Genomic DNA, 12,165 nt, shown 5'->3' on the forward strand with positions numbered 1-12,165 from the left:
AACTCTTTAAATGTTGAGGTTAACTCTTACTGTACTACAGCCTGATGTACACTGCTTCAGCATGGGAACAAATCCAAAGCTTTACTGCTATGACTAGTTACAGTTTCTAAGTTATGATTGGGAATAGGTCCTTCTTGTTCATTGTAGAACTGTATACACCGGTGAGATTTAAGGTGAAAACTCTAATTGCAATTGTATCCATAATATCAATGGAGACAAACTTGATAGAATGAACTGCTAGCACAGCTTTATCCTCCTTGTGCTTGTTTTGGCAGACACAAGAGTGTATTGGTTAGCTGCTTAAGTGGATAGTTTCCCAAACACTTATCTGATGAATTCAGATGTCAATATCATAAACTCAGTGTTTAGCCATGCATTACATAGATTACTGCAGCACTTGATTGATTAGAACAGTAGCAGCTCCCATCTCTCAGCTTATCTGTCCTCCTTCGCATGGACACACACTCATGATTTGTCCCTGTATGTGTCCTCCCTGTTCTCTCTCCAGCTTTGCACGTACAGGGAAGGGCTCCTGGCTGGGAAAGGGCTCGCCAGAGAGCGCGAGCGACCCATCTGCCATGTCTGTAGAAAACCTTGTGTTCGGAGCTGGCTACTGCAAGCCTGTCATCTCTGAGGTATGTTAACCTTTAGCAGTTCAGCAGTAGAAAGTCAAACCCCATTTTGTTTCACAAAGCTGAAAACTGCTCAAAATGAGCAAGGCATTGTCCCCATTTAGCTGGTTGTTCCCTTTTCTTTGTAAGCAAGCAGCTAAATGCCAAGTGGTGACGTAAACGTGATCTCAGTTTAGGGACAGAGGCCGATGGATTTAGCTGTGATTTGTTTTGGCATGTCACACAAGAAACAGGATTCAGTCCAAGAGCTGAGCAGACAGTTCTGATCTGGATTATAGATCCTGGACCTGTCTGCGCCTCATCTTCAGAATCGGTCATTTGTCAGGGCTCTGTGGAGGCTTAAAGACTAGAGGCCAACACAGAGATTATTATGGGGCTGCACTATGGCTTTTCATAATATCTGATTAACCCACCTGCCCAGGCATGCAGGCTCCAAGCTTAGCATCTGGAAATGATACCAGCTCTCCCTGGAAATGATGGTGTAGGCTTGTCGACTCCCTCTCATGCCTCTGTGCTCATTAACAGTACAGTTAAGCTGCACAAATACACGGTGAGAGATTTAATAATCCAATTATTGTTATCATAATGATTAATCCTGATTATATATGTCTTATTTTACAAGAACTCAATTACTTTATTACTTATTACTAAACTTCATTCATTTTAAGAGGCTGCTAAAAAGTACAGTAACTACTACACATAATCTGGCCTTGTTTGCATTGATTGGTTTAAAACCAAATTTTCTACAAATTATAAATGGTGATCTAGTGTCAGGGAGTGAAATTATATATTTCCATGATCTGGTTTAGTCTCCAACATTTAACCAATCTATTCTTTACTACAGAGATCAGCTGTGTTCTAAGTCTATACAAATTGTTGTAATCTTCATAGACGTCATACCGTTACTGTTACTAGTGAAAAACTCTGGAAAAAGCTAGTAAGTGGATCTAGAGTTAAAGGTACAGTTCAACATTTTGGAAAATACACCTGTTTAAGAAATACTTCCAGTGCATAACTTCCTGTAAAACCAGAAATTAATGTTTTTACAAGTTTGTTTGTTTTGTTTTTTTTTTTACCAATTAAATAATCAGTTGTTTTCCCTTGCTTTCAAACTTATGCTAAGCTAAGCTAAGCTAAAAATCTCCTGGCCCTAGCTTCACATTTAGTGTACAGACATGATGGTAGTATCATCCAGCTTGTGGCCAAAAGTAAATAAATGCATTTTCCAAAATGTTCCAAAGACAAAGATAAATGTCTTTATAAAGACAGATACACATTTTGGAAATGGCATTGGCAGTCAGGCCTCTAACTATACTTTGGTTCAAAACTTAAATGTCTCAACTATTGGATGGACTGCAATAAAATTTGATACAGACATGCATGTTAGCATGATAACATTTAGCTTAAAGCACTGCTGTGCCTACAATAAGTACAGCCTCAGAGGACTGTTACCGTTACTGTAGAGGTCTTGCTGGAGTTGTTTCACTACTGTCTACAATTTGTTTTATTTTTTTTTAGCTGTAGGCAGTTTCTCCTGTAGAGTATATTTAATTTCATCACCTCCCAGTGTCACTATATTCAAAACCTGCTTAGTATTATTATAGTATGCAGCTCTTCCTGCCTTTTGAATGACATTAGTAGCAGGTCGACATTTCCCACCCCTAACAAAGTAACTGACTCATGATGTAACCATTATCTTTTATCAAAGCCATCTCTTATCTTTAGTTTTATCTTGTGTTTGCCAGTTGTTCCCAACTTTGTATAGCTGTGAAGGTGTTGGTTCTATTTTTTTCATCTTTTTATAACATAGATCTCTCAGGTCCCTGTGGACGTCAGTCTACACTGTAAATCTTAATGAGCGCCCCAGTTGCCCCCCCTCTCTCCTCCTGGTTTTTACTCCCACCCCTAGCTGGGCACTTTAATAAGCTCTGTGTTTAGCCAAGCAGGGGGGAATCGTTTGATCACAGTAATGAGTTCTGCTCACAACTGCCACGTACTACATAGCTGCAGGTGAAATCTACACAGAACGCCTCCTCCTCCCTCACCTTTATTTATTTAGAGCTTTTTACCTGCGGCTACACTACGTTTTCAGCACTTTCCCCTTAACACCACAGCGTTTCCTCAAAGTGTTATGCTGTTTTTTTCTTGAAAAACAAAAATCACATGTTGTAGATTTCCACTGATATCAGCTGAAGTGCAGTTACATCTCAAAAAGGAAGGAAAAAGTTCCCTCAGTGGAAAATGATGCTGTTGGAAGTGAGATACCTGAACGTCTTTGGTCTTTTTGACGTAATACATGGTTGTGCAGATAACAAGTCAAAACTCATGTCAAAAATACTATCCTTTCAGCATCTTGTCCACCTATACAAAACATCTTTGACAGCAGCAGTGATTAGACTCTTGGACACCACTACCACACACTGTGATGATGAACTGTAAAAGTTGCATCTACAGCAGTAAACAAAAGCAGAATTTCTCATGTCAGGTGAGTTAGAACTGGGGCACATCCCAAGCATTGTCATCAGAGAGAAACTATGGTTTTAGGATAATGACTAGTTCATACAGAAAAATAGCTATTTTTCTTTGCACTTCAGTCGCAGATCCTGGCAGGCCTCTATAAAGGTAAAGAGAATTATGAAAGTAAACATACAGATGTTCCTTCCTGGTTTGGGTATACTGCACTGCTGCAATTACAGAGCGCTCACAGGTATGATGATAGGGCCGGAGACTGAACTTGCTCAGGGCAAATTATAGTACATCCCCAGATACTCAGGCATTACATGCCTGTCAAAGCTCTGAGCCCCACTGGCGCTGCCAAAACATCCCAGCCATGGGAAGAACTCTGCTGGTAGCTGTTTCAGGTCAGGGACCAGCGGAAGAGGGCAGCCGCTGGTAACATTCAAGGCTCCCTGGCTCCACATATGACGGCTGGTGTCTACAATGTTAGTTGTTTAAGCAGAAGGCCATTAACTCCTCAAGAAGATAAATGAGACACACACCACGTCTGTGGTGATTTGTAGCTGTTTAGACAGACACTTGTGTTACACTCAACACATAGTGTAGATTGCGGTCGTGTAATACAGTCAATATTTTACTGTATTGTTAGAGAGCCATCTACTGGAAATATGGCCTGTACTGCAGATCATATACAGTATTTAGGTAATAGACTCAAAAGCAGAGGATACTGTACTTTAGCTACTTTATTTTCTTCTGCATCATATGCATCACAGTCAAACTGCTTTCAGCCTTTAGCTTTGCACCTCAGTTATTATCTGAAAATGTGTCAGTGTATGATTTTATCTCAACAGATTTTCAGTTTCTTAATCATTTTCTTAAGCATCACTTTGTTATACCCCTTACTCGTCAAGTCCCAAATTCAAAGCATCACAAATGGTGATGCTTTGGACTTTGAGTCAAGTTCCTATCCTTGTGAACTTTTAAAGGTCATAACAGGGATGCTTTACATCCTCCTGCGCCAAGTACACTTATTGATCTGCTTTTACAGCGCACAGCAAGCTGTGTTTAGGAGCCATTTGTTGCTAACGTCTTATTTGATCTCCCAAGTAATTATCATTACCTTGCCAATGCAGAAACAAGCCGCTTTTAACACAAGGGCAATGACAAGCCTATACAACTGTTGCTGTGGAGGCTATAAAGTTCAAGTATGTGTACATGTCCATTATTAAGGCAGGCCATTTTGTGAGAGGTGACTACTGACCTACATAGTAGCTGACATTTCCTCTGTGGCTTTTTCTCCGCAGGGAAGCTTTTATGTGCCCAGTGAAAACTGCCTGCAGAGAGCTCATACGTGGCATCGAAGGCTCTGTCGCCTCCTGTTGGTTGCACACAGAGGCCTGCACACCTACTATACTGCTCTGATGAAGGAAATCCCACAGCTCCAGCAGACTCCACTGGACTCAGGTGAGCATATGCAAAGCTCTGTGCTGAAACTCAAAATCGCATTAGTGGAAAATTATGTATAATCTTACAATCCTCTTTGTACAGTGCATGTCCATGTAGATTAATACAGAATATGGTTAATAGTGCACAATTAGACGTTATGCCCTCAGCAAATTATTTCATTATGTTGTTTTTCTCATTCACCCTTTTATACTTTAAGTGTTTTGCCCCAAAGAGACTCATTTGAATGATTTTTGTTTTTATTCAGGTTTGGTCCTAATTAGTAATAAAAAGATTTTCAACACCATACATTTTTGACTTCCAGAAATGTGCAGTAATCCTGTCTTCTCGCTTGGTACACAGTGTAAGCCTTTGCACTAAGCTCTGCAAATAATTTTCCCTTCCACAGAAGTGCTGCCTGTAGAAGAAACTCTTAATCAGATCACAATAGAGTTACAGGTATGTGTCGTCCAAAGTGTACATTTATCCACTCATTACAGCTTTTAATGTTAGTTAAAGAATAGCCACATTCTTTTTGATTCTTTTTGATTTGCCATTTTAGTGATGAAATTGTTTATTCATTCTAAACTTAACTAAAACATCCAACTTACACACTATACTGTACATATTGTATGTTAAATAATGCAAAATTGCCAAGTTGGTGTGCGGCTCTAAACAGTGAATTCTATGTTCAGAGGAATTTCTGTGGCTTGAGAACCAACACAACAATTTGAATTAATTGAAAGAAGCCCTGTCACTTTTGTCACCTTTTACATAATAGAAAGACTACAATAACTTACAGCACATCTGTTAGTGTTTTCTGTTGTACTGATTATTTCTTAGTTTACTCAGAATAAACAGGATGTTTAATCATTTGCTATCCATCTCACAGCAACCTATATTAATGAATGGTACAAAACATACTTCATATAGATAATACTGACTGCAAATAGCTTGTATTTAGTTTTTACCTTTTACTATGAGACATTTGATTTTGGCTTAGACACGGCTAATGTTCAAGGGGATGAATATGATTGTAATATTTGCTTTCTTAAAATGTCTTAAAACATTTTTGTTAAAGTCATGAAGTGGAACATCGATGCATTCAATTCTGAAAATAGCAACAGTTGATAAAGATGGCTTTCAGGTATTAAAGCAAGTCTCTAAAAATATTGTGAAATGTATGTGTGAACTGATGTGGTGGCCCATGCGTTACAGAGAACAACATGGGTTGATTGATTTAAGTTTAACATGAGTTTCCTACAACTGTCAGTCATGCAAGTCAGATTCCAGACTCAACACTGTCGACTGTAAATATGTCAGCAATAAAACCAAGGATCCTAAAAAAAGAATAATGTAAATGGTGTATTTTGGGAAGTCTTTGATAGTTAATGTATTCAGTTGATAACATAGAGATATGTTTTTCTCTGACCCATCTCTGTCCATCAGCTGCAGGAAGGCCATGAGAAGGTAGCAGAGCAGATCAGCAGGGACGTGAGCCAACTCTGCACCCAGCTGGCTGCTCTGTGGAGCCGCTTCCTGGAGGCGGCTGTGCTCAACCCCCACATCCTCTCCTATCTGGCCCAGGAGCACCACACGCTCAGGGTGAGAGTCACACTCCATCAGAGGCGTGCTTATACAATGCTCAAATGTTATCATTTACTGTTTGTTCTCTGAACTACAGTGCCGATAGTGTCCATATCAGAGTGCAATGACGACCAATTGTGGAGATATTTTTAAATTTAGATATTTTCATCTTCAGCACCCACGCCGAAATACAGAAATACTACAGAACAATCCAAATAGTTTCATAACCACTGACATGAAATTCTTTTAGCTCTGTCCTTAAGGCATGATGTGCCAAATTGCCCCAAAAGGTAAGGGTTCTCTCGTGCCACACTGAAATGATCTCTCTGGGCAGAACAGAAAATGTACAAATACATTTTAACAAGTTGTGATAAGAGAGGAGCTCACCCCATCATGCTGTTCTAGGAGAAAGGTATCATATGAATTGTAAGTAAGAATTATGACTTAAATTGACCAAACTACACAGAGAAGTAGTGAAATGATAAGACGCCATTCAGGACCTCAGCAGCTTAAACCCAGCTGAGCAGGCTAATATAATTTCCAATGCAATTTCTATCTAATCACTGGGCTGTTTAATATGAATATGAAACCATTCTCTATGTGCTTCACAGTGGAGTAGCTCTCCAGGCTCTCTTATGTGACAGTTTTTTCTCAGTTGTCTGAAAATAATGAACATGTTTGCTTTCGTATTAGATTACCTCGGGGGGATACTGTCATGCCTCCACCCACCAGCGGAGTTCGGATTTCAATTAACACTTATTCTGTAATTATTGTGGGGTGAAAATACACCAGAAATCGTGTTTCTGGTGATTTGCCTGTCATGGTGGCTGGGTTTCGAGGATGATGCATTTCTAATTGGAACTGGAGAAGCACAAAGCTTTGGGTCAAGCTTGTGTCACATTCGAAGAAGAGATTCAAATCTCTCTTCTTTGTGCACATTTGGATTGTTTGAGACTGACTGCTTTCATCATCTTGTGTTGTACTGTCATTAAAGATCATATTGAGGCTCAACCAAGGTGAAAATTGTTTTGTTTCTGGAAACACCAGGTCAGGAGGTTTTCAGAAGCATACTTCTTCACTGAGCACCCCAAAGAGATATCTCTGACTTTTCAAGAGGAACTGTAAGTATCAAACTATCAGAAAAAGAAGAATTAATTCAATGAATGAAAAGACATGCATTATTCATGATATTGTAATTATTATATTTTATATTAGAATCAACAGACACAGCCAGATAGCTGCAGAAGTCCGGAGCTCAGACTACCTGACCAAGATGCCTCCTTTACCTGTTGAGTGCCTGGACATTGATGGAGACTGGAACAGTCTGCCAATCATCTTTGAGGACAGATATGTGGAGTCTCCTCAAACAGGTATAGAAAATGTGGATCCTAAAAATATTTAAAATATCATTTATTATGTTTCAGACTGTAATGTCCTTGTCTTTCCAGAGTGGATATCACATGTGCCAATCCTTGCAACCGCTGATGAGCAAACCAGCCCAGATCCTGCCATCACTCCTGCCAACAGGATTCTTGAAAGCAGCCGGGGAGCCAGATCACCAGCAATACCCCAGGATCCCTTGGACAGTGATGACTGCATGGACTTGCCCACATATGTATCACTCATAGCAGAGCAGAGTAAGACCAGACCCAACATCAGTGGTACCCAGAACCTCATTCCAACTGAGGAAAGCACTGAACCCTCTCTAGTAGACGCAGAAGGTTTGGAGGAACCAAAGGAAAAACAAGCCCCAGTTGAGAAGAGCTGTAGTTCAGGTCTGAGGTATATTGCAGTTAAACCTTCTGATGTTGACCCTTATAGAGAAGAAGCAGTCCTAGCTCTCTCCTCAAACCACAACCCCCTCACTGACTCTAATAACAGTAGTAATGAATCTCCTGCTCATCGCGTAACAGAAGATACCATCCAACTTTGTGATGCCACAAACGACAGCAATGCCAGAGAAAATGAGAACAACGAAGAAGAGTCTGATATCGCCATGCCATTAAATCACTCCATGGATGATGAGAGTGAGGATGTCCCTGTCATCAGCCTACCCCCTGCCTATGCCCATCCAGTTATACCTTCCTTTCCTGGTGATCTCAGAAAAGAGATTACTCACCGAGGAGGCCTGGTTGGCTCCAAGATCATGAAGCGCTCGTCCTCAGTTATTTCTGACTCAGGTATCGAGAGTGAGCCCAGCTCGGTGGCATGGCCTGCGGAGGCCGCACTGCGAGGCAGACCTCCTCTAGACTTCTCCAGTGAAAGGGAGATCCCACAGCAAATAGTGCGTCGGCACCCAGTCCACCGCAGCTCTCTGGAAGGCCTGCAGATGGAGAGCAATGGTAGCCTTCCAAGTGGAGGCATACAGGCCTCACTAACCTCTATCAGCTCGCTGCCCTACGAGGAGGACCAGCAGCAGAGGCAGCTCAGCAAACTGACCAAGTCAGTCTCTGCACCACAGATAAGTAGCCCAGAGGACACTGAGGAGGACCATGTGCTGCTCAACCAGGAATTGGATACTAAGAGCTTAATGCAACACCAGAATTCATGTAGAGTCAACTGCTCTTCTTTGAAGAGCAACTTAGATTCAGAGCAATCTGAATCATCCCTATTAGACATGAGTTCAATGACAAATCTTGGCAATAGTCATAAGGAAAATATCAGCTCTGAAAAGTCAAACTCTCCACAGTATCTGTCAGAGACATACGGAATGAAGTCAGTGTTAGGTGGAGTGTCTGAAGTGTTGCTTTTACAAGAGTCTGTAGAGGGCCCTCATGTGAAGGAAGGCACTGTTATTAGCAGCCAGAGGGAGAATATCAACCATCAAACACACATCAGTGGGGTAAGCGCCTCAGTGGAGGATGTGCATCTTGTTGAATCGGAAGCAGCGTCCTGCAGCTGTGGAAACAAACCATGTGTGCATAAATGTGCAGCAGATCTGGAGAGTGTTAATAGTGGAGATGAAAGATTCCATCAGACTGAACAGCTTGGCGTTGAGGACCAGGAGGGTTTGGATCCTTCCCAAAGTCCTCTAGAGCCCGATGCTTCAGGACACTCCAATGACCGCCCCAACAGTACCACCACCACACAGAGGCCGAGTGACCTCATAGGGCTGACAGCCAATGATGTTGCATCATCTGTTGACCTCAATGGGATATCAACCAGTGAGAAAGAGCCGTTAGACAGCCAGACAAAGCCCTCTAAGATCCCCAACTCGGGCCTGGCCTTTATGAATAAGAAGATGGTAGAGGTGGTGAACATGTCAGTATCCTGTGCCCCGACCTGTCTGCCGTTTTCTTCTGCTCTGAGAGACTCTCCGTCCATCAGTGGAATGTCCGCTCGCCAGGCTACCTCACCTATTACCCATCAGCCCCTGGGCTCTTTTGGTATCATCTCCTCATCTTCACTCAATCCCCTGAGCATGGATGACGAAGCCAATGAACGAATGCTGAAGTGAGCTTATGTTTTTGCTAAACTTAGTGTCAATAATCAAAATTTGCTGTAAATGTGCTTTAAACTCAAACTGAAATCACATAGCATGTTTTTCCTGCTACACCATACAGATCTGCTTTCTAAATGACACTTGGTGTACTCTCTTTAAATTTCTCCCTTTTGTTTTTGCATGTACCAGACATGGTACCTGCAATGCCATTGGTTCTCTGTCTGCAAAGATAGATATTTGCATATAGCCAATCAAATCGTTTAAATTTAAACATTATTGCATTAAGAAATAGCATCACCGTTCTGTTGTTGGTGACACTGATTAACAGACAGCAGCTGGTCACACAACACAAAAGAAGCGAGAGCGACACACATCAGCCTTCTAGCTTTTTCATACCACAGTTAAGAAAACAGTCTGCTGTTGTCTTAAAGGATAGTTGCACAATTTTTTCAATTCTGAACACTGAAAAAGGTTTTCCTCGCTGTAATCATTCTTCCTGTTCATACTGGCTATTATAAGACCGCCTTCAAATGCACTTTCAATGTAAGTGATAGGGGCCAAAATCCACAGTGTGTCCAGTGTGTGCAAAAAGTTTATCTGAAACTTATATGAGGCTTCAGCAGTCTTGAGTTAGTCATATCAAGTGGGTATCTGCCACATTTACAGTCTTTTTAGCATCAAATTCCCTCTTTGTGTTTCCTTGGACAGTGTTTCCCTGTTGAGCTGCGGTGGAACTATAGTAACAAAAAGAGAGACTTGGGTACTAAAAAGACTATGTTGAAAGATATCTACTTGATATTCAGAGGAGGCTAAGGGAGCATATCTACAAGGTTTTTTTTTTCCTTTTAGCAATTTAAAAAATATATCATCTCTTCGAGATCTTTGACTGAAAAAAGTCCAGTGAAAATGGTCTTTCAATTGGACTTTATGCATTCATATATGTTTAAATGTGTTAGTTATTTATGTTCAGGCAGGTGAGAAGACTGATGTCTTTCTAACTTGGGTGAAATAATGTTTCTGAAAATGCAGGCCCTCTTCCAAGGAAAACTTTGCTGGAGTGAGATTATAATCCACACCAACTATAGGAAATAAGGCCAAAACACAAGGTTTTATGGGTATGTGGAGACGGCTGTTGACATCTGGTGCAGTAGCTGGCAGTTACTCATGCTTGGAAAGCCTAGCATAACAAACATAAGTGAGGGCATTTGAAGCAAGGAAAGTCAAGATGAGGTGAAATGCCTCCTGAGTGTATTAAATCACATCAAAGGGTGAAGACAAATCCATTAAGATTAGCTTAAAGTACAGTACTGGAATCGGATTTGTTTTGACTCCTCCACGGCTAAAATCTGTAACCTGGCTGGATGACAGGGTAATAAAACTTAGAGGACTTACTTGTGAGTCTGTGAGACTTTTGTTTATAAGCCTTGGTTCCTTGGAAGTGGGCAGTGTGAACTGAAATTAATCAAATATGTAAATGTAAGGCAGGTTTTCCATTACAGTTTGGACCAAAGGGAGAAAATTGATGCAACTTTAAGAGATGCACTGGTAGTGGCAGTTTTTTTGTAAAATGAAATCTTAGATCAGCATTTTACTTGTGTATGTGTAACTAAGGTTGTACATTATTTGCTTGTCTATGCACATTGCTGGAACTTATTTTTCAATTTATTGCTATCATACAAAATATAATCCCTCTTGTTCTTTTCTGAATGTCATTCCCATTTTCTCCAGTTTCTTCAAAGCCAAAGAGGAGCTGTTCAAAGAGTTGAGCTTTCAGGCCAGCTTGTACAGCGACCTTCCTCTCCTGGCATCAGATCTGCCCTACTTCCCCCCCGAGGAGGACGATGAGGAGTTTGATGATGGCATACACCTTGTGGTGTGCGTCCACGGGCTTGATGGTGAGTCTGCGTACAGCTGAATGTCTTGGTTTGTACAATCCTATTCCGCTGAAAGAACATAATAGCTATTAAGGTGACAAATCTGTAGCATACTGCGCAACCTTTTTTTTGGTGTCCATTTAGCGTTGTAATTGTAATGTAGTCTCTGAGAGTATGTCCTACAAACTTAAAATGTCACATTGCACTATGTAGTCTGCGAATACTAATTTCTTAACACATTCCAGGAGTCTCTTAAATGATTAATGGGCACTCTTCATAAGAGCTGAGGCAGAAACTGGATTTATAATTTCCTTTTTACTTCCAGGAAACAGCGCAGACCTTCGGCTGGTGAAGACTTTTATTGAGTTAGGACTTCCAGGATCGAGGCTTGACTTCCTCATGTCTGAAAGAAACCAGGTACATCTCTAGATGACAGCGATTGCAGCAAATTGATAACATGTACAGTGACATTTTGCAAAAGTGCTTTAAGGCAGTTTGTAGAATACTGACAGCTGTTCTTTTCTTTGCTGTTTCTCTGCAGATTGACACATTTGCAGATTTTGACACCATGACAGACAGGTTGCTGGATGAGATCATTCAGCATATCCAGCTGTACAATCTCACCATAGGCAGGATAAGGTCAGTTGTTCAACTTTGATACTGCACAACATACACATTACTGACAACTCTCCTCTTTGACTGATTTTGATTGATTAGTTGAGGCAAGTCA

At 41.0% G+C, this 12,165-nt stretch overlaps 1 protein-coding gene across 1 annotated transcript in view; it reads left to right on the plus strand.

Moving 5' to 3' along the window:
• fam135b (family with sequence similarity 135 member B) overlaps window positions 1-12,165 on the plus strand; it is a 48,582-nt gene that overhangs the window by 27,793 nt on the left and 8,624 nt on the right. The window contains exons 7-16 of the mRNA XM_044336632.1: window positions 509-635; window positions 4,394-4,553; window positions 4,942-4,991; window positions 5,982-6,137; window positions 7,167-7,240; window positions 7,335-7,489; window positions 7,568-9,572; window positions 11,290-11,456; window positions 11,761-11,852; window positions 11,977-12,074. Of these exons, the coding sequence (XP_044192567.1) occupies window positions 509-635; window positions 4,394-4,553; window positions 4,942-4,991; window positions 5,982-6,137; window positions 7,167-7,240; window positions 7,335-7,489; window positions 7,568-9,572; window positions 11,290-11,456; window positions 11,761-11,852; window positions 11,977-12,074 (3,084 nt within the window). The remainder of the gene's footprint in view (window positions 1-508; window positions 636-4,393; window positions 4,554-4,941; window positions 4,992-5,981; window positions 6,138-7,166; window positions 7,241-7,334; window positions 7,490-7,567; window positions 9,573-11,289; window positions 11,457-11,760; window positions 11,853-11,976; window positions 12,075-12,165) is intronic.

The sequence above is a fragment of the Thunnus albacares genome, chromosome 19 (assembly GCF_914725855.1).
Source record: "Thunnus albacares chromosome 19, fThuAlb1.1, whole genome shotgun sequence".
NCBI classification, from domain to species: domain Eukaryota; kingdom Metazoa; phylum Chordata; class Actinopteri; order Scombriformes; family Scombridae; genus Thunnus; species Thunnus albacares.